Source organism: Zalophus californianus, chromosome 11 (genome assembly GCF_009762305.2).
Source record: "Zalophus californianus isolate mZalCal1 chromosome 11, mZalCal1.pri.v2, whole genome shotgun sequence".
NCBI classification, from domain to species: Eukaryota; Metazoa; Chordata; class Mammalia; order Carnivora; family Otariidae; genus Zalophus; species Zalophus californianus.
In genome coordinates, this window is record NC_045605.1 from 25,494,566 (window position 1) to 25,518,476 (window position 23,911).

The 23,911-nt window shown below is 41.8% G+C and overlaps 1 protein-coding gene across 1 annotated transcript in view; it reads right to left on the minus strand.

Moving 5' to 3' along the window:
- The window catches only part of PRDM10 (PR/SET domain 10), a 93,813-nt gene that overhangs the window by 25,172 nt on the left and 44,730 nt on the right, over positions 1-23,911 (minus strand). The window contains 8 exon segments of the mRNA XM_027581156.2: positions 1,450-1,461; positions 3,126-3,368; positions 4,119-4,248; positions 7,876-7,993; positions 10,008-10,080; positions 14,990-15,193; positions 16,646-16,887; positions 19,050-19,275. Coding sequence (XP_027436957.2) covers positions 1,450-1,461; positions 3,126-3,368; positions 4,119-4,248; positions 7,876-7,993; positions 10,008-10,080; positions 14,990-15,193; positions 16,646-16,887; positions 19,050-19,275 — 1,248 coding nt within the window.

The following is a 23,911-nucleotide window of genomic DNA, read 5'->3' on the forward strand; positions in this document are numbered from 1 at the left end:
CACAATGTACAACTGATCTTGGTCCCACTGGGGACTCCACTCCTATTCGGGTGCCAAATCTAGAACTCGTTTTTGTTTTGGACTATTATGCTAATAAGTCTTCTGTCATTTCTGATTAGAGTGTCCTCAGACACTTGATCGCTAAACAGCCACTGGGCTCCACGTTCTTAGTTCTGTCCACAAACCTTGTTCTTGTTGTCTTTCTAATTCCCACGGAGCCCTGAAGATGATATTTCTCCGATCTGGTGATCCTCATGTAATCCACACAGTACAAGGTAGTGAAAATGCTGAAACTTTCCCACCCCTTGACCCACTTGCAGGCCATTTCTACTCTAAGGTATCCTCTGTAGCTCAGAGCTATGCTGGCACACATTTCTAGAAGAAGCCATGAAAAGTGGCAGAAGTAGCACAGATGGATCCATTATGGATCTTCTGATCCCTGAGTTGCCATCAGCCAGGCACACCATACCATACGGTCCATAAGGTACTCTAGGGTGCCAAAATGCTACAGTTGCTAAAATCTGTGATGGGGGATTCAACTCACACTGAAATGAATTCTAAGTCAACAGATTCTTTGCAAACAAAGACCTATAATATTTTTAAAATTTGATATTAATAGCTAAGGGAAATTAATTCTTGATCACTTTTCATATTATTTTGATCTTGACACCAAAAGGAAATCAATCCTGTTTGTTTGTTGGCTTTTTTTTTTTTTCCTAACTTTTCTCTGCCTGTTTTCTATCTGGCCTTCAAAGCCTTTAGTTGGCTAGCCCTACCAATGTATCTCACTCTCCACTGTCCTTCAACTGGCACCCCATGCTAGGGTCAAGCTACGATGTGCACTGTCCCCAAACCATTGCAAGCACATGCCTATGTGCTGGCCTTTGATCCTATGGCCAACAGCCCTGGAAACAGCCTACCTTCTTCCTGTTTCTCTCTCAGACCATTTAAGGCTTGCTTCATCCATGAACTATTCCCTGACTCCTTCTCATCTTTCTTTGGCCTTTCTCACTTCCCAGTTCCTATAGCAATTATAGGCTACACTTTCAAATTTAGCCCTTGACTATAAGACCCATTACATGAGCACTATCTCCCAAATTAGACTGTAAGCTCCTAGCGAACAGGACTCATGTGAAAACTGCATTGTGTCCACAGCCTAGGGCTGAGTATATAGTCAGATCTCACTACCATTCCATAAGTCATCCAAATTGTTGTAGAACTGGATGGGATCCTGGAGATCACTTAGTCCTACCCTTCGTTTGGGGTAGGAGGAATCTGCTACCCACAATTTATTTATCAGTCTATCTGAAAATAGATGGCTATGCATTAACTAGTTTGTATTTACTATAGATCCCACCAGGATTTAGTAGACACAGGTCGCAAAGAACATCAGGTCAGGCAAACACTTCAATAACGTTCTGTTGTGTGGAACACAGGAAACGAACCTACCTGCAGCTCCAGCTGAGCAGGCAGCATTAGAGGAGAGAAAAATAGTTACATTACCAATTGGGTTGGAAGACTTCCATTCAGTTGGTCATTACCAATCTGGATAGAAAAGATGAAAAAATACATAGCCCTAATTCTTAGAATGTGTGAGAAGAAAAAACACAAGAGCTCAACTAAGACTGACCTCCAAAAGCCAAGTGCACATGGCTTTTGCTTTGACACAAGGAACCTTGTACCCAAACCAGTCACCCAATGCACTGAAGGATACGAACACAGAGCTACACCAGGCTTGTACAACCACAACTTCACTACATGTGTGGGCTTTTATTTGGAGTTGTTTTTGTTTTTCTGGCAAAAAAATTAAATCTTGTAGGCATTTCTCTGGACTTAGTGAAAAATCAGAATGGCCAAAGCAGAAAAGACAGTCATGGAGCAAGAGTAAAATGCAGATTGGGAAATAATGTAGAATGATGGAATAGGAAGGTATTAACTCATAGTTTTTTTGCCTTTCTGGTCTATATTCATGTATGTTTCCATAGCCTTTTGAAAGAATATACATGGAGCCAAAAATATTATATGTTTCTATCACAGGACCCTTATAAAGGCTACTTAGCCTCAGAGTGCTGACAACCTTTCAATGTTATTATATAGCTATAAATGTTTAAATGTATTTTTATAGGAAGGCAGGGACTTGACTATTTTCCAAGGTCCCTTCTAGCCTATAGGCAAATAAGAAGACCAAGAGAAATATAAGCTAAACGTAGGCAAATGAGAAGACCAAAAGAAACATAAGCTAGAACAATCACCTCTCTAGAAACTGTAAAGCCTGGAAAGTTTTACAAAAAAATCTCTTTCTAGCCACACATAAAGTACAATAAAAGTATATACCACTGCCATAGACAGTGGTGTAAGTACTTGTTTTCTGGATGGAAATTGGTCAGCACATGCGCTTATCCCACAAAACCCTATTGTTCTCTACATGCATCCCCTCCAGGAACTAACTCAGACTCCCATGCTATCTGTGAGGTAAGAGGAACACACATCTGACCTGGAGGCCACGGAGAACGTGGGGCCGCATGCTCTAGAGTCGAGACACAGGCCACAGAAGTCAAACACTGATCAACTCCCGAACCTGGTGCTTAACTTCAAGCTGTCCCAGGTGTGTAAACTGTACCTGCCACAGCAACATGGACACGGGTCCCTTTGCATTGATGAGTAATGACATTTGCTAGTCTCCCCTTGGAAACTGTAGACAACCAAATTCATTTACCCAAAATTAATCTCAGAGCCATCAGTAGGCATGGATTAGAGTGGCTTCGGTGTAAATAATTACTACAATTAAATACACTTATTTCCCCATTTCCAATCTGTGAGGTTAGGGATCCAGAGAGCTATCCTACTTGAACCATACTAGTCCAGAAGCTGCCAAAAGCCAGGCTTCTGTGTCATTACTAAATTGATGGAATCTAGGACCAGCCATTCCAGCCTGTCACAGGACACAAAGATACTGAGAAGCAGATAACACATTATTCCTAGATAAGGGGATCGAGTGTGTCGTAGGCTAGATGCATGATTTCAAAGCAGATGGTGAGTAAATTGGGAAAACATGGCACCCAGAAAGCCAGTTGACTGGAGAAAGGGCAGCATCTCGTGAGGGAGGAGCTCTGCTTCCCACTTACTCGGATACGCTTGGCTCTGCGCATGTCATCCGCCGTCAGAGTGCTCTGGGTGGGCAGCGGGCTCTCCTCGTGCTGGGGCTGCAGATGTAGGCTATGAGTTTCTGGCTCGTGTTCCAAAGAAGGCTGGGTTTCCTGTGGCAGCTGAGGGATGGGGAGAGTGGGCTGTTCTGGTTGATCCAGCCCATTCAGAGCAGCTGGCTCAGCCTCATCAAACTGCTCCTTGGTGGAAAAATGTAGCAAGTCCTGAAATTGCAATAACCAGGAATTATTTCCCCAGCTAGATAGAGACTTGCGCTAGAGAGAGTGTCAGCTAAGATTTAGAATTGCTGCTTATTTTTTAAATCTCTAGATTTAAAAAAAATATTCTCCTTCTGGGAAAACTATCCAAGATTAGGTAACTATCCACAGGATGTAAAACTGGGAGATATTCCAGATCACTTCATGAGGAAAAGACTGACAGGAGAACTCTTCTGGAATAAGATCATTTTAACTGTTTAAACTGATTAAACAGCATCCCCCAACAATATCTTCGGACAATTTCAACTCCTTTTTTTGGTGGCGGGCGGGGGGCGGGCGGGGGGCGGGGAGGAGGAGGGAGAGGGAGAGACAGAATCTTAAGCAGGCTCCACGTCCAGCACAGAACCCAACATGGGGCTCAGTTTCATGACCCTGAGAGATCACAACCTGAGCTGAAATTGTGACCTAAACCAAAATCAAGAGTCAGACACTTAACTGACTGAACCACCCAGGCGCCCCCAATTTCAAATCTTGAGGGCAGCAAAGTTGGGTTTTTGTTGTAACATTCAAGAATACATTCTGGTTTTTTTGAAAACATATTCTTCTTGCCTTCCCCCAGTCATGTCTAATTAACAAGCAGCCAAGTGCATACATGGCAGGACCATCAGCCTCCAGGAGGCATTTGTATTGAAGCCTGGTAATAGTTCCAAGTCCCCGGAGCAGGCATCTAACAAGGAGTTCTTCCTCCCCCAGTACCTGTGTCCCGTCGTCACATTTGTCCCCATTTTCGCTGGCTATTTCCAAGCGGATAAATTTTGGAGGGCGTCCTGGCCGTCGACCAGGGCCAAATCGCCTCTTGCCTCGTCCCCTTCCTCTGCCTCTTGTTCTGGGGACAAAAGATTAGGTTATAAATATTCATGGTTACATAGTACTCCCTAATAAATATTTTCCCTCACTGGTGCTGATGAGCCCCAAATCTTGATTTCCTCTCATTCTATTACTTTTTCTGATTCTTTTTTCTACTGGGAACAATCATTTTGATAATATGCATTTTCTTTTTTTAAAAGATTTTTTTTTAAGATTTTTTTGGTTTTTTTAGAGAGAGTGTAAGCACACATAAGCGGGATGAGGGGCAGGGAGAGGGACAAGCAGACTCCAGGCGTTGAGTGCAGGGTCCAATGTAGGTCTCAATCCTACCACCCGAGATCAAGAGTAGGCTGCTTAACTGACTGAGCCACGCAGATGCCCTGATAATATACACTTTCTAAATATCTCATCCTTGCCATCTATATAGCCCAGAGAGGTCTTAAATTGAGCTATTAAAAACTCAGAGCACTGGGCGCCTGGGTGGCTCAGTTGTTAAGCGTCTGCCTTCGGCTCAGGTCACGATCCAGGGTCCTGGGATCGAGCCCCGCATTGGGCTCCCTGCTCAGTGGGAAGCCTGCTTCTCCCTCTCCCACTCCCCCTGCTTGTGTTCCCTCTCTCGCTGTCTCCTTCTCTGTCAAATAAATAAAATCTTTAAAAAAAAAAAACAAAACCTCAGAGCACTGACACCATTTTGTTACTGAAAATTCTGTAAGCACAAACACATCTCTGAAATGATGTGAGAAATGCAGACAGGACAGAACATGCTAAGCCTTAAGCGTGTTCCTAGAGACAAGATTCCATTCTTTCCCTCTTTTCCCCTTGCTTCACTTCCTATTCCTTCCAAGAAATGCAACTAGATTCAAAAGAACTTTCTTGTTTTGCTATAAGCTTTTGGCAGGTCAAAACAAATTTCTAACTCAATTGTTCCATAATATGCCTAGTAAACACCAAGTAAATTTTATTTTATTTAATAGATTTCTAACATATAAAAATTCCTCAATAAAGAAATTCAGAAAGCGTATCATTAAAATCTTTTAGAAGATGAATGTGAGAGGATTAAGAGTACACTTACTTGATGAACACTGAGTAATATATGGAACTGCTGAATCTCTATATTGAACACCTGAAACTAATATAACACTGTATATTAACTAATTCACATCACTGGAATTAGAAAGAGAAAAAAGATGTGTGTGAGAGATATGTATAAAATTGATCAGATCATGTTTTATTCCTCCACTTATCTATTTAGCAACTTAACAAAAATTCTATGTTGTTCCAGAATTTTTAAGACTCTTTATCATAGAAAATTCTGAACCTAGGTAAATGTAGAACCCAATGTACATAATGAACCCAATGTACCCATTACCTGATTTCAATACTTAGCTACTCATGGCTAATTTTATTCCACCATACATCACCCTCCCCGGGCTGTTTCCCACACACACATACCCACTAGACTATTTTGAAGTAAGTCCCAGACCATCATTTCATCTGCAAATATTTCCACAAATATGTCTCTACAATATAAGGACTCTTCTTTATATATTCCGTATATAAAGTTTATATGGAATATATAAACATGTGTGTGTGTATATATATATATGTATATACCACAATACCATTATCACACCTTAAAAATCTGATACTTGCTCAGTATTATTAAATCTAGTCAAAGGTCAAATTTTCCTAATTGTCTCAAATTTCTTTTTAATAGCCAGCCAACAAATATCTTTATATACCATGTGTCATGCACGCCCCATGCTAGGCAATAAAGACAAGTCATATGTGACAGTTCTTGCCCTCAGAAGTCCGGCAGAGGCAGCAGACACACAAACCAAAAAACATCACAATATAGGGGCGCCTGGGTGGCTCAGTCGTTAAGCGTCTGCCTTCGGCTCGGGTCGTGGTCCCAGGGTCCTGGGATCCAGCCCCGCGTCGGGCTCCCTGCTCCGCGGGAAGCCTGCTTCTCCCTCTCCCACTCCCCCTGCTTGTGTTCCCTCTCTCACTGTGTCTCTGTCAAATAAATAAATAAAATCTTAAAAAACAAAAGACATCACAATATAGAAAGTGCTGTAATAGAGCCATGAACAGAGTTCTAGAGACACCTGACAGGGAGTGATTTAACCATCACTGTTCCCTCCACCCACCTCAGACATTTACTCCTATGGTCATACCCTAGACCTTGTTATCCTCGATAAGTACAGAGTCCCCCCCCTTACCCCAATTCCATGCAGCGCCACCCTCATGCTATCTCTACCTTTCTAGCTCACACCCTCAAATACCTGGACTCAACAATCCTTGCATCTCACTACCACTTCCCACCTAGTCCTTCTGTCACCTGTTTGCAGTCCTACATCCTCTTGATGTTTTCTCTCCCTTCGTCCATGCATAAACTCCAAAGTCATCCCTGTAATCACTCCCTCCTATATGCTCTTGATTGCCATCCCCACTGCTGTTCCATCACTCCTGCTGTGTTGGCGAAACCACCTCCCTGGGCAATCCCATTCCCTGGCTGCTCGGCAAGGGCATCACTGCAGCAGACGAAGCTGGACAATGACATACATCCATGCTAACGGTCTCACTTTAACGTCATGACCATGAACCTCAAGTGAGCTCTTAACAGTATGATCGCAGGCAGTCATACTGTAATTCCCTAGAACACGGATCTTCCCACTTTGCTAAACGCCGTGTCATACCATCTCCTCTCTTTTCGAATCCAGTAAAAGATGGCAACCCTCGGGCGCCTGGGTGGCTCAGCTGGTTAAGCGACTGCCTTCGCCTCAGGTCATGATCCTGGAGTCCCGGGATCAAGTCCCGCATCAGGCTTCCTGCTGAGCAGGGAGTCGGCTTCTTCCTCTGACCCTCCCCCCTCTCATGCTCGCTCTCTCTCTCTCTCTCTCTCTCTCTCTCTCTCTCTCTCTCTCTCTCCTCTCTCTCAAATAAATAAATAAAATCTTTAAAAAAAAAAAGATGGCAACCCTCCATCTGTCCCATTGGTGCCACCCCATTCCAAAGTACTCTCCTTCTTCACCTGAACTGTTAAAATAGCTTCCAACTGGACTCCCTGTCTTCGTTCTTCATTCAATGAAAGCAAAAGTGACATTTTAATGTTCACCCAGCATGACGTTTCAACATATAATTCACATCACAGATACTCTCTGATCCGAATCCTTTAAAGACTTCTTATTACACTTAGAATAACATCCAAATGTCTTACCATTATCCATAAGGCCTACCTGATCTGCTCACCGCCCCCCCAAAAAAGGATTCTCTCTGATCTATCTTTTTTGTACAATGGAATGAAACCTACGATTTAGTTTGATGAAGGAATCCTACTTCTGAAAAAAGTTTGCAAATCAGAGATGCAGAGTGTATGCTATCTCAAGAATTCCCATCCCAGAATCTCTTAGAGGAGGCTTAATTAAGGGGGAAGGATCTCCTATTGCTGGGTACTCTGATTATGCTGGAAAAAAAATCAATAGTAGATGAGGATGGGGGCGGGCAAAGGGAAATGACAGATTAGAAATTTCCCTCTGCAGCCCACCTGATTACCTGTCTACACACAGAAACACTCGTTAGCTTACTGACAATATGGAAATGAATCTGGACCTTAAACAATTAAGTTTGTGAAACCTTCTGATACCTGCTAAACACATCAAGTTTTTCATCATGGGAATTGAGATGCTGTTGCAACTGCTCCGAGCTTATAAATCGGCGGTTACATTCATAGCAGGGCCAATTCTTCTCTTGCTCACGAAGAACTGCAGTCACAGGAGAGAAATCATAATGGCTGATGATTAATAGACAGCAATAAAACTCAAATGCCCAGTATCCCCACCATTCTCATCTCATGTAGCCCGGTGTTCACAAACATAGTGTCTGCTATTTGCATCACTGTTTTGTTAGAAAATCAAAGGCTACACTTTGACAAGAGTAAGATCTTATTTTCTTCTATATTCACGTAAGACATCGAAGGACCAAACTCTGTCATAGGACCGTCTCCCATCTCCCCAACAGACACACACACAGAGCCTCACCACACTGGAAAGGCAGAAAGTGCTACAGTGGAAATCTGTATTCAGATAACTTAGTGATTCTGATCCAGGGTTCATAAGCTGAAGGCCTCTTTTATCACACACACACAAAAAAACCCTTAAAAGTCAATGCCTAATATAATTACTTTAGCAAAATGTTAAAGTATCTACTAAAGTTGACCATCAGCACATCCAGTTCCAGCAATGCCACTCCTGAATGCACACCAACAAAAATACGCATGTATGTTCACTAAAGGAAAGACATGCATACAAATGTTTCACAGTGGCACTCTTCAAAATAGTCCCAAACTAGAAACAACCATGTTGTATAATAAAGAATTTGGCTGGCTTTTGTCCCTGGTTCCTGGCAAACAACCTCTTAAGTCTTTGGAATATCCCACACAACAGGAGTGTCGTTGTTATTCGTGGTAGTCTTTGACCATACGTGAGTTTCTCCTAATATGGCCCAAGATGGGGGCTGCCTGGGCCAGAAAGTCAAACCATCTGATTACACAGGGTTGGAACTTTAAGCCAGGTGGTATCGGCCAGGGAGAAAGAGCTGCAGAGTAAGTTCAATCATGCAGCCAATGATTCTATCAACCATGCCTATGTCACGATGCCTCAATAAAACCTCTGGACACTGAAGCTCAGGTGAGCTTCCTGGGTTGGTAACCATACATCAATGTGCCACGGAGGTGACATGGGACATGGAAGCTTCATATTTGGGACCCACACAAACCTTGCCCTAAGCACCTCTTCATTTGGCTGGTCCTGATATGTATCCTTTATATAAAACTGTAATCATAAATATAGCACTTTTCTGAGTTCTGTGAGTCATTCTAGAAAATCAAGCCTAAGAAGGTTCTAGCTCCCTAAATTGTAGTTAGTTGGTCAAAAATGCAGGTGGCATGGGAACGCCAGAGCTTGTAGCTGGTACCTGAAGTGAAGAGTCTTGTGAAAGACTCGGCCCTTAATCTGCACAGTGTGACCTAACCCAGGTAAGTGTCAGAATTGCACTGTACACCCAGATTTTCATCTACAGTGAAACAGATGCATTAATTATGATACAGCCATACACTAGACTACCAAATAGCAATGAGAATGAACACATTACAATAATATACAACAATATGGATAAATCTCACAAACATGTCGAGCAAAAGATTCCCAGAACATACATAATTCTAGTTATATGAAGTTTGATAATGAGCATATTATATCCATGGTATTAGAAGTCAGGATATTAGTTACACCTGAGAGTGAAGAAGGCACAAGGGACTTCCAGAGTACTGGCCACGTTCTGTTTCTTGATCTGGGTACAGGTTACACAGGTGTGCTCACTTTGTGAAAATTCATCAGACTGTAGACTTACGATTTTTGCACTTTTTTGTATGTAATTTATACTTCGGTAATATTTACATTAAAAACAAAGGCAATGCCTGCCTTGCTAATGTCCTCAGAGATGATTAAATCTAGATAGAGATCGTCCTCAGGTCTAGGTTCTAATTTAGTATTTGGAGGTTTTCATTATATTAAATACTATATTCCAGCCACCCATGAAAGAAATGTAAATATGTCACTGTCATTCGATCCTAGGATTAGACAAGAATGTGTAGCTGAAAAAAAAAAAACCTACTGGACTCTTATAAATATACTGATAGGAAAATTGGAGGTTGCATAATGATGTAATATATACAATTTAGAATTCATATAGAAAATAGAAAATAGAAAGTCCAACCACCTTTCCTTTCTTCCTCAGAAATGTCATGAATTTTCTGGTTCACAAACTCAGCATAGGATGCAGCGTACCACACCTGCAAGAACCAAGTACATCATGAAGAACTAAAGGACATCACCAAATGTTCTTTGCATGCTTACACTCTTTATCCTGTTTACACAAAACAATTCAGGCTTTCCCACAACCCATGAAAAACAAACAACAACAACAACAAAATCGCACTGTGAGCCAATCTCTTTAACACCAGATGGTCAGTCAGGAAGTGCATTTGCCAAGACACACTCACTGTGTGTTTTCTTTTTCCTTTTTTCAAAAAAAATTGTTTTTGTTATTAGAACAACTTCATAAGAGATAATATTAATAGTCTCTTCATCAAAATAAAACATAGCCTCTTCTGGTTGTTTTATCTGTATGTAAACATGGGTTTTTACACAGCTGCAATCATCATGACTTCCACCAAACAGCTCTTGCTGGGATCCCCGAGGATGATTTCAAATGCGACCGCGCCCTCCTGAGTCTCTTCCTTCCTCCTACCCCACTGGCTATTTCTGCTCAGTCTCCTCGTCTGGCTCTCCTTCCTCTCCCTCTCCTAAGCTTCCTCAAAGCTTAATCCAAGTCCAGGGCCTTCTTATTTTTCCCTAAAGTGATCCCATCCATTTCCAAGCAATTCTAAATTAATATCTCCGTCCCAGGCTCTCCCTTTCTGTTCCCTCTACATACATTCTACTGCCTACTGGTATTTGGCATGTTTCACAAACAATTCAAACTTGGCATGTCCAGAGTTGAATTCTAGATGCTTCCTTATCGCATCCCCGCCCCTGCCCATATTCCTCATCTCAATAAATACCCTGCCTTTCACCCAGCTGCTCACACTTGACACCTAAAAGTTATCTCGGATTTCTCAGTGTTCTTCTGTCATCCTTCAGCAAGAGCTGTGAACTGCTCGGATGTTCTTCATCTCTGCTTCTCCCACCAAGATCCATGTCTAGATGGGCTCCTGCCTGGATCGTCTTCTAGTGAGCTTCCCCTTTTCCACTCTTGCTTCCGCCAACCCATTCTTCACACAAGAGCAAAGAGGGCGTCTTAAAACGCAATCAGATTTCATCCTTCTCATGCTTAAACAGCTTCTCACTCATAAAAAACCTGCAGTGCTCGATGATGGGCTCCAAAGGGCGCTATGATCTATTCCCGCTCTTACCACTCTCCCTTACCACCTTTCAACAAGACAGCCTTCTTGCAGCTCCTCAAACAGGCCAAGGTCTTTCCCACCTCAACCTTTCTCCTTGCTGGTCTACCATCAGAAGTGTTGGGTTCTTCCCCTTTGCCTCTGCAAACCTTCTACAGTGCTGGTCCCTCCCTTCCCGTTCCATAGTCCCCAGCCTCATTATTGTCTCCTCAGCAAGGTCTTCCCTCTCCAGCATTTGTAAACTGGTCCCTTTCCTGCTACCTGCTCTTTTTGCACCATTTGTTTCCTTCATAGCATTTAACCACTATTTGTTATTCCAGTGACCCTTGAACAACAGAGGTTTGAACTGCATGGGTCCGCTTACATGCAGAATTTTTTTTAGTACAGTATCATAAATGCACTTTCTCTTCCTTATGATTGTCTTAACATCTTCCTTATTCTGGTTTACTTTATTGTAAGAATACAGTATATAATGCATACAACATACGAAATCTGTGTTAATCAACTGTTTATGTTATTGGTAAGGCTTCCAATCAGTGGTAGGCTATTAACGGTTAACTATTAGAGTCAAAAGTTACATGTAGATTTTCAACTGCCCAAGGGGTCGGTGCCCCTAATCTCTGTTTTGTTCAAGCGTCAACTGTATTTGCTTACTTACATCCTTCTGCCCACTTCCCCTCTAGAATACAAGCTCCCTGAACACAAACACCAGTCTATCTTTTCCTAGTGTCTGAAACACAGTAGGAGTTCAATATGTTAATCACTAAATGAATTAATCGTATATAATTGTTATGGAACACTATTTTAACTATAAGTAAATATTTATATTGAGACTCCATTTTTAAGTGTGGAATAATATTCTACGACAGAGTCTATGTTCTATAATTTACTTGACCATGACCTATAGTTGGATTTTGAGATAGTTTATCATTTTGCTTATAAATTCTACCCTAGTCCATCAATTCCAAAATGTATATTTTTCATATTTTAGCATCTCAAAAACCACCTCCACGGCATTCTGCAATCACTCTTGTGATGTGGCTTTCTTTTACTTGTTGCTCATTGCTCCTGCACAAACCCAGCCAAGCTCTTTGCATTGCTCTCATCTCCTTCAGGAGCTCTGGCACTCCATGACTTGTTAACACTTGACAAGCAACGCAAAAGAAAGCCAAAAAAAAAAAAAAAGCCATTTCCTCAGAATTAAAAAAAAAAAAAAAAAAAAAAAAAATATATATATATATATATATATATATATATATATGGAATACAAGGTTGGTGTGATCACCTTGTAGGACCTCTGTTAATACATCAAACATCAAATTGTCAGGAAACTTCCTACTGACTTAATCAAAAGTCACTTAACTTCCAAAGACACGTGTTTTAATTGAGAAAAAGACACATATGGGTTCAGTCAGTGGGAAAACACAGGGTCAAAACTTGTACAGAAACGCCATCAAGTCATTTGGAAAAATACCCCACAGGCAACAGTGGATCACTTATTTTAAAAATAATACAGCATCATCAATATCTTGATGGCATAGAAGACGAGAGATGTACAAAACACAAATGACAAAGTAAAACAGTGATTCAGTTTAAAAAAAAAAAGACTGTACACAAGGCAGTTTATATGTCAGCCAATTTATTTTGCTTATATTTGCCTTTTTAAGTATGCAGAAATGTGATAGGATTTCACAATTATCTCTAAATAAGTCTAACACAGCTCCTGCAGTTAGTAGAAAACTACTCTTTTTGGTGATAAAAATAAGCACTATAACCTTAGCTTAAATAGCGGCATATTTTTTCTTAATGGTGTATAAAATAATGTTTTATCTTAAAGTCACTGGTGTTCGAATCAGCGAAACACAGCATTACAAAATTAGAATCTATCTAGCTCTATCTTTGTTTATAATTATTTCCTCAGACTAATTTTCAAGGATTAGGTTTATTCAGCCATGAACATTTTTACTATACACTGCCAGAAATATTCTATAAAATACTGCAATTCTGTGACAAATGTCCCTATATTTTAAACCCTCACATTCACTGTACTGCATCCATTTATTTTTGGTAATTTAAATTAACAAAAATAGTAACTCATAGTTGTTTTAAGGGTTTTAAAATTATTAACATTGGAAAAAATTTTGACCTTTCCTTTACTATTGATTTCTCCTCCAAATAAAGTCTATCCCCCGTATTCATGTGTCCATGTGGATACCAGAGAGGTTAGAGGTATTTTCTCTCAGTTTTCATTCTTGTTTTGTTTTAAAGATGTATTTACTTATTTGAGGGAAGTAGGGGCAGAGGGAGAGTGGAGAGAATCTCAAGCAGACTCCCCACCGAGCGCAGAGCCAGACATGAGGCTTGATCCCACAACCCCTAGATCACACCTGAGCCAAAGTCAGACACCCAACACAACCATCTCAGTTTTTATTCCTTTTTTTTAAGATTTTATTTATTTGAGAGACAGAGAGAACAAGCAGGGGGGGTGGGGAGCAGAGGGAGGGAGACAAGCAGACCTCATGCTCAGCACGGAGCCTGATATGGGGCTTGATCTCAGGACCCAGAGATCATGATCCGAGCTGAAGTCAAGAGTCAGAGGCTCAGCTGACTGAGTCACCCAGGTGCCCCTCAGTTTTTATTTTTATTTATTAATTTTTTTAAAGATTGTATTTATTATTTGACAGAGAGAGAGAGACAGCGAGAGAGGGAACACAAGTAGGGGGAGTGGGAGAGGGAGAAGCAGGCTTCCCGCTGAGCATGGAGCCCGATGCAGGGCTTGATCCCAGGACCCTGGGATCATGACCTGAGCCAAGGCAGCCACTTAACCGACTGAGCCACCCAGGCGCCCCTCAGTTTTTATTTTTAAACCTTTTAACATGTATTACAAAGATTTCTCCCACTCTGTTGCTTCCTTTTCATCTAGTGTTTTGGTTGTTCATTACACTACACTATTATATTCTTATTTGTTTCTGCCTGTCTTTACCTCTACAGTCCTATCTACTCCTTAGGAGAGAACATAATCTCCCCTCCACAGTCAAGAAGTAGTCACGTGGATATCAAGAATTTATTGGGATAGATGATGTGAGATATGAATCTCCTTCTACAAAGACACAGGTTTTGTATAGCTTTTGAACAAAGTCTAGGTCTTTGTTCTCCCCCAAAGATGTATCTATTTGTCACTTTTACCACATTGCAGCATTGTGCGATTCAGTGTTCATGTACTGATAAAATCATTTCTCACCTCTTTTTCATCTAATCAGGAATTTTCCCTTAGAATTACAACAGAATTTTAATTGTGTCATCAAAAGTTAGTATTAGACAAATTCCTACAGAGTTATCCCCAAAGAATATATTTCTGAAATCAGAAGTCAGTGCATAGAATTCTTAGGGTAAAATGAAGCATTCAGGTAAAGGAATCTAACTGGTACATCTAAATTCCATTTTATAAGATCTCCTGTTTCCAACTAATTCTTCTTCAGAGTGTGTAAATAACGTTAAGTGACCTCAACTTTAATCACTCCATCACAAATACCAGTCTGCTCCCTAAACACATCTACTTCTTTACCCCTGGGCTGAATGCCTTAGTGCAGGCCTTTGACAAACCCAAAAGTCATGTACTTTTCATTGCTTTTTTATGGGATTATTGTAAATGTACTGTACATAGCAGGTACTCAATAAGTAAGTGAATTATAAGGAAAGGACCATTTTTGTAAGAACCCCCCTTCCAAGAAAAAAAGAATAATAAAGGCATTTAATGGTCACTATTCCTAATAAAGGTACCACTGAACCAGCACTGTACCTTCAGTTCTTGTTTGGGTTCTACATTCTTTATTGTGGTGTAATACACATGGTGGCCATATTGGTAAGCCACCAGGTTCTGCTCCAGGTGATTCTGGGCTGGACGTACAAACATCATCCAGTTACAAAGGGTCTCATCAGATAATTCAAACCACAGGTCTTCATGCAAATCTCGGTCTTTTCTGTCCCCTTTATCAAGAGAAACCTACAACCAAAGAGAAAGTAAAAAGCCACAAATAAAAACAAAAAAAACAAACAAAACTTTTAATATGATATACATTAATGTAGTAATATACAAAATACCACTCCTGAAATTAACCATATATCCTGATTCTTCCTTTTATATCTAGAAAGATCCAGGAATTGTGTCTTGCCAAGTGTAAAAGGAAAAGGCCACTTTTTGAAGACTCACTTGGAGCAGAATCACCTGGCAAAATGTTCAAGTCAACAATCTCATCGTACAGCTTCAGCTGATGCTTCATCATTAACCAACACATCAAAAATACTATAAATAAGCCAGGAAATACAAGCAAAATACTCTCTAGTTCCTCACAAGTTGCTTACTTCAGGGATTCAACTGCATTCATTAATAACGAGTAGCCTTGTGATATGTATTTCTCTTTACAAAGTAATAATCTTTCTTGAAGATCTTGAGCATTCACCAAAGAAAACCTCCCCATGACAGCAAATGACTTCTCAAAAAACACACCCCAAATATTCTCCCTTCCCGGTACCCTTTTTGATTCTCCAGGGTAGCTTTCCAAGAAGCAGACAGCACAGGGGTTGGATAGAAGCAAAAGCCCCAAATGCAAAGAAGAGAGATCAGTATAAATATACTTTAACATACAGTGAACTATTCTTTAACAAAAGACTCAACAGAACAGACCTGTTTCAAAAACTGAAAAGGGGTTTTCCTGAAAACTTTTTTGGTACTTAGCAGATTACACGAGTCTACATTTGAAGAAGAAAAGAAAAAGTTGTCAAAGCCCCTATTATGGACCGTTGTGCCCTCACCAAATTCATACGTTAAAGTCCTAACCCCTCAGTATGTGACTATGTTTGGAGATAGGGCTTTTAAGGTGGGAACTAAGTTAAAAGAAGTAATTAAGTCATCAGCGTGGGTCCTAACCCAATCTGACTGGTGTCCTTACAAGAAAAGGAGATCAGGACACAGGGAGAGACACCAGGGACGGGTGAACACATAGAGTAAAGGCATGAGGACACAGAGAGGAGACCGTGTGCAAGCCAAGGAGCAAGGCCTCAGGGGAATCCAACCCTGCTGGCACCTTGATGGCCTTCCAGCTCGGGTGCTGTGAGAAAATAAATTTCTGTTCTTTAAGCTCCCCCAGTCTGTGGTATTTGTTACAGCAGCTCTAGCAGACTAATACAGCCCCTACGAACAACAGCTCTCAGAATTACTCATAGAATGCCTTAGGGGACTGAGACTGCAATCTCCAATTTATTGGTGAGAGAGAAAATGTTTCCATTCAAAACAAATTAAGGAGAAAAAACAAAAATAAAAAATAAAACCAAGCAGAGAAAGAAAAATACTAGCAAACAACAGCTATAGAATTGAATTAAGAGAACCAGTAGGAAAACACACACCCCTTTAAAAGTTATTAAGAACAAGAGTGAACTATGATAAAGCCTACGTTACCTTCAGATGAATGTAACAGTCTTTCAGCTCAGACTCCCTGACGAGGGGTCCCTCCACAGGGCCAAACTGGGTGCGCTTAGGAATGCGCCTTTTGGAGAACACCCCTCCGAGGAACCTGTCGATGTAGAGGACCAGGGGGAGGCTTGCTCTCGCTCTAGTGAGCACAGGCCGGTTAGGGATGGGATGCAAGGGGCCATGCTTTGGGCACACTGAAGAATGTGCATTATTACACTCCTCACACCCTGCAAAAGGAAGAAAATCTTAAAGTCAAATTCTTCAACATCACTTGATCTCAGGTACAAAGTTCTAATCTGAAAAATCCCCAAATTCCAAAATTCAGTAAACTCCTACAATTACACTATTCATTCCGTTGTAACACGCTAGCTTTCACAGACCAGTAAAATCCCGTCTTCTTCCTCTAAAATGAGGCAGAATTAGCTTGTGCCTTCCAAAATAATACACAGGCAGTGACTTATTTCTCTACTGGAGATTAAGTCAAATAGTAGCCCAGTAAATTTACAAACCAATTATAACAGGTCTGAAAAGAAAAAAGAAAAAAGAAGAGCTTATTAGGATAAATGCTGCAAAATCTGATAAGACAAACAGAGTGTTTGAATTTTAGAGTATGTAAATTATATCTCAGGGAAAGCAATTTAAAAAAACTCTGGGTGGCTCAGTCAGTTAAGCGACTGCCTTCAGCTCAGGTCATGATCCTGGAGTCCCGGGATCGAGTCCCACATCGGGCTCCCTGCTTGGCGGGGAGTCTGCTTCTCCCTGACCCTCCCCCCTCTCATGTGCGTGCTCTCTCTCTCTCTCTCTCTCATTCTCAGTCTCTCAAAATAAATAAATAAGTCTTTAAAAAAAAATAAAAAAAATCTGACAATACCATTTAATCAGTTTCTTCAAAAGGAGTCATAGAAGCCTCATTGTCTAGGCATGTCTAACTCAAACAGAAAAAGCACTGTACAGCTTGAGACTTCAACGCATATCCTGTGAAGGTAATGCTAAAATGAATGAATTTAGCATTCTATCCTTCATTGTCTTGAATGTCACAGCTTAGCCCAGACAGGACCCATTTTCAGCTCCTTTCAGGAGTCATTACTTTGCACTAAGCATCCACACTCACTCCCTCTTTCCCAGCAGCACCTATCCCGTAAACTAACCGCCAGAACTTGACGGAAACGGCCACAAAACAGAGAAAAGTGCCTGGACCCCAGATCATACTCATGACCTTTAACACATTTAATTAGCCAACTGTATTTTACCCAACTCCAGCTGGGTGATGACCCGGCTTAGGAAATGGGTACTTCCAATTTCTACAATTCTCCAATAATGGAGAGCTACTTTGTATTACTATTTGTAAGATAAAGTCACTGTATGCGTAGTTGACTAAGGAGTTGCTGTGAAAACTCATGAATTCAAGGAAAAATAAAATGAGCAAGTTCTCTATTGCACAGGGAGGTGAGTGCTGGCCCCATGCAAACAGGTTTCACCATCACCACACAGAAGGTCCCGGGAGATACGGTGAGACCACAAAGCTCCAACCAGCCTCAGTAACTCAAATAAACGAGATAAGCACTTTGCCATATAAGCATGAAAATCAATGGAAAGAAGCGATAATTTGGTAGGTGGAAGCAGGAACCCTCCCACCCTCTCCCAAAGCAGACAGTCCAGAGAGACAGCAAGTGTTGTGGTTACCCAGGCGCACATGGGAGCCAGACCAGCTCAGTTTGAACCCTGACTCTCAAAACAACGGAACACTACCAACCCTACCATAAGACCATGGGAAGCATTAAACAATTTAGAAAATGTAAAGCACGGGTGCCTGGAACATAATAGGCATGTTTAAAAGGTTGCTATGGGGGCGCCTGGCTGGCTCAGTCGTTAAGCGTCTGCCTTCGGCTCAGCTCATGATCCCAGGGTCCTGGGATCGAGCCCCGCATCAGGCTCCCTGCTCCGCGGGAAGCCTGCTTCTCCCTCCCCCCCCCCCTGCTTGTGTTCCCTCTCTCGCTGCATCTCTCTCTGTCAAATAAATAAAATCTTTAAACTAAAATAAAATAAAATAAAAATAAAAGGTTGCTATGAAGAGAGAGGAGAGCAACTTCCCATAGTGGCTTGAGAAGCTCAAGCCCTGGTGTCAGAGACAGGCTCCGTGCCTCAGCCATCACTCACCCCCGTGTGACACGGAGCAGGCGGCTCAGCCTCTCCTGACCTTTGGTTCATCCACCAGTAAAATCAGAACCCTCACGAAAGCACCAGTGCCTCCCTCACAAGCTGTGGTGAGGACCGAGCAAGATGGCGCGTGCAGAGCGGGGAGCACTGGGGCTGCACACAGGAAGCCCCCAGCAAATGTTAACTGCACTCCCGTGCTCACACGCACTCACAAGGACCAGCTCGTACTTACATAAGTCATGCGGGTCGAAGGGCCGAGGGGGATCTGGTTCCCAGTCATCCAGGTCCGTGTCTTCACCATCTTCCTCCTCGTCCTCCTCAGTATCTTCCTCCTCATCTTCATCCTCTTCCTCTTTGGCCTCCAGTCTACCCATAGGGTTCTGCAGAGAGGCCAAAGGGTCCGAACCATCCACAGCCTCAATTGAAGGTAACACCTGGTTATGCACCGGTAACGAGGCCTGGACAAAGTTGAACCATAATGTTAGCACACGGTTGCTTTCAGTTAGCTGGTACACACACACACACACACACACACACACACACACACACACACACACACAATACAAGGTTTTGGTGGAAGATAGTTTTCACATCAGCTCCCTTCAAGACCCTGAAGAAGAAATTAGTTCCATCTCTAGGCTGTAATGGATCTGCCTTCATTTTTGCTGTTTCTGCCCCACAGCTGCGAAAGCTGATAAGAAAGCCTGGGTGCTCCCTACTTTGGTGCATGCCCTGTCTCCCCAGAGACTTCAAATACATAGTAAACCTTTCCATACCCTCTCGGTGCATGTGTGGTATTGTGTCTCAACATCTGAACCCAATTTCGAGTCGGGGCAGGGAGGGGCCCTCCTGCCTTTTCAGGGTGACCACAACACAGTGTACGTAATGATCTGACCTATCTTTAACTACTTCACTTTTTAAAACTACACACGTGGTACAACACCCAGTTGGTAAAATTCATGGTTAACAACCCTCCTTTTACACACTTCAGAGAGGCTTTTAAGTAAAGTGAAAGAGATGCTTATTCGTTTCAGGCTATAGTTAGTCTTTTGCAAATAAGACAAGGTGTGGAGCATATATTGGGTTACTCCTACCATATCAAATATACGAGCAAAAAATGGCACCTTAAAAACTTCCCTACCCGAGTAAGTGTCACAGGGTTCTATGGGACCCCAGATTCCTTTTTCCAATCTTATTTCTCCCACCCAATTAGCACCATAAATCATATTGAAGCCATGTCCCTTTCCTGTTCAATAAATAAAGCAAGTTTTTTTAAATGCCTACTCCATTTTTCTTTATCTTCTCCTATGTTACAGTCCTCACCTAGAATCTTCTTCCCTCGCCAATCTTCCAATCGCCTGGTCGTGTTCCAGTTTCTCCATGAACCATCCCTGACCACTCTAGGCCTCCCTGACTCTCCTATGCTTTGATCCCTGTAGCATCTCGAGTCCGGAATCCTGCTCCACAACATCATTCAGCCTCTGCTCCAACATTTCATCACCTCACCAGACAGCCCGAATCATTTGGGATCGTTCAAGGTCTCCCTTATGTGCATCTTCATGCAGTGGGCAGGACCTGCACCTTCCCCCTCTAGGGAGACAGAATCCGTGAAGACACCAAAGTCTCCAAATATTTCAAGACCAAAACCCCTAATTCGTTCAGTCATTTTTCACACGGCCCAATTTCCATATCCCTCATCATCCTGTTGTCTTCGTTTATTCCTTAATGGATTCCATATATTTTAATGAATATGGCTTCAGATTAATTAGCTTTTGTGACAGCCATTGTTCTACTGCTAACCCAGTTTGAACTGGCAAATAACTAAAGTCCCTGAGTCCTTTTTCCTCTCATATCGTGCTATTAAACCATTTTACTCCACCTCCTGTCTTAAACAGCTGATTTTTTACTTAAATGTGTGTGTGTGGAGGGTTACGGGATTTTGCATTTATCACCAGTATATTTCATTTTATCACTTGTTCTGTTCTTCCAATCTGCCAAGATCTTTCAGAGTCTTGATTCTGACATATCACATATTAACTATCCCTCACAGGTTTGTATCCATTGCCAAACGCCATCTAGATTTCAATTAGTATGCATTTTCCTGTGAGCCTTCTTGCCTGGCCAACTGCACCTCAAGGAAGTAGACCAGGGGCTTTGAAACCAAACAGACTTGGATCAAAATCCTGGCCCCACCACTTGGCAAGTTAATAAACTTCTCTGAATCTCAGTTTCTTTATCTGTAAAATGGACACAGTAATACATACGGCATCAGTTGCTCTGAGGATTAAGTGCCATAGTATGTACGTGAGGCCGGTAGTAGAGTATCTGGCATTTAGTAAGTGCTTAATATTAGTAAGAATCGATTACTATTATCATAAGTTCTTTAAGGACCAAGATACCACATATGTCCTCTACAACCTTACAAGACAGCTGAGCACGTGGCAGGGATTCAGTGAAGATTCATTTGTAGAAATATGTTTGGCCCTTTAGGAAATGACATCAATCCCTTCAGGCATGTAAAAGAACTCTCCTGTATTCACAGAAAACCCTTTTTCAGTTGTGCTTCTAAGAATTTCTTAAACTCCATGAAGAAAGAGCATTGTGTGTGTTTACAGAATCTGACCTGCCCAGCAGCTGAAGACCACTGCCCGACACCGGAAATGCTCAGAGAGCGGCTAGAACCAGTTACCTCAAAATAGCATGCGTGTGTTTAAACATGCATCCATTTAACCCGGAGCCAGACTCCTATGTGACATTCTGTCTCTGGCTCAGGGCCTTTTAGAGGCTTTACATAAGAGGACAAAATTCTGGGAGATCCTTCAGCATCAATAAAAATAGAACAAAATACCCACGGAAGTGAGACTCAACAAGGAAAAGAGCAAGAGACTTCTGGCAATGAAACCTCAGGTGCCATTGCGCCCCCCCCCCACCCTGCACCCTCACCTGATCCTGCCACTAAGCTATTCTTGCTGTCTCAGAGCACGGTTCTGTTCTCACCCCCTCATTCTAAGCCACTTAAATTTCAGGCCAGCGTTCGTGATGAATGTTATCACACACTGAACAAACTAAAGCATATATATCCACCTCGACTCCTCCATTCTTTATCACTTTGCGGAGCCAACCAAGAAGAATGAATTCAGTAATCCAGAGGCATCCCAGTGAGGCTGTGATGTATTTTTTTTCCCCAACAGATGCTGCTAGAAAGACTGCAGTTAGACTAGGTTACTGCTGGCCTTTCGCCGCTGCTGAGAAAGCTGATGTTGAAACAGTACCAACAACCTCCTTCCCCATGCTGGAGCTCTCCTAAAAGGCTGTAGCAAAGACAAGGCTTGAAACACTTCAGCATTATCTTGAAGAACTGATGCTAAAGCAGAGGTTGCGTGCAGACCAGAACCACGTGAGCTACCATTGGAAAGGGATAAAAGGGTTTATGATAATCACGTCTAGGCAACCACTGTGTATTTCAAGGTAGCACGGACCTTAACACACAGTAGGCACGCCTCACACATTTGTTTAATTAACAATTCCAATTCGACTGACATTTCTGGAGAGCGAGGCATGTACTGAAATTCCTTTGAGGCCAGGTAACATTGCCACACAGCTCCTAAGTGACAGAGATGAAATTCAAATTCTGACTCTGCCCTGCCTTTTCCACTACACCACAACGGCCCCTATGGAGTTAAGTCTGTTCAAGGAGGGCACAGAGGAGATAAACATCACACACACGCCTTGAATACCAGAGCAACAAGGTAACCACACCTGCTCCTGAGGCACCAGCCAGGCAGTAAGGAGGTAAGCTACCTGTGCCAATTTCACTTAGAGGAAGTGAAGAGGCAACAAAAATGTTAATCTTGTGTCCTTTGTCATGCACAATAAAACAGGGCAAAAGGAAAAAGAATTTGTTAAACTTACGGTACACTTTCTCCTTCCCACTTAATATCACTCTCTAATTATTTCTGAAATTACATAATGCATTGCAGGATACAATTTATCTGAGAAGTGAAATATGAAACTACATTGGACAGCAGCAAACACAACAGAATGCTTCTGGATTCCTACTGAGACCAATTATCAGTGTAGCATATTTCCTTCTCAGTGTGTGGGGAGTCACACATGTTCACTCTCAGAAACAAAGGGGAGACTGTGCTTCTAGGGCTGGAGACTGCCAGTGCCTTTCTTAAGAACAAGGGAATGCATATAGGAAAAAGGCTTCAAATGCATTTTGCCACCACTATAAACAACTGAAAATGGAACCTTTTAGCTTAGGGCAGGTCGGGGGTGGGGAGGAGAAACACCCATCATCTGTGTTGAACTCTCACGCTAACTTTCTGTCCAGAATTTTTCCAGGTCACAGAATACCCTGACAATCTCGGAGGTGTTTATTGTAGCCAGAAATAAAAACCGTGCTGGTTGAAAGGAAACAGCAGTAAGGTAATACTAAGCCAATAGTTACACTGCCTTGTAATGCCAGGGTTCATAGAGCTATCTGACTACAAAACATGAAACAAGCAGATTGTTTCTGGAGATTAAAGAAGATGAAGAGCTCTTTGAGGTGCTAGGGCAGCAAAAGTTCTAATTAAAGCCATTTAATATTAAGTATTAAAACAACAAAATGCCATTGTGCCTATCAGATTGGCCAGGTTTTAAAAGAATGCAAATAGTGTGGCAAGGGTGAGTGGAAATAGGCATTCTCATGTATTGTTGGTGGGAATGTAAATTTTTTCAGCATCTGAAAAGCCATTTAGAAAGTCTTACCAAAATAACTTTCCCCTTTATAATAACACATTTCAAACATGTATCAATCAGAGAGAATAGTACAATAAACCTCATGTACCCATCACTCAGCTTCGATAATTATCAACTCATGGCTAACCTTATGTCAACTATTCTCCCACCCACTCTCCCCCCTCACTAGATTATTTTGAAAAAAACCTCAGACATATATTTTCATCCATAAATGGCTTAGTAGATGTCTTGAAAGGAAAAGAACTTACGTATTTTACGTATTACCATATCTAAAAAAACCAATCATTCTTTAGTATCATCAAATATCTAGTAGGTGTTAGAATTTCCCCAATTGTCTCATACTGCTGT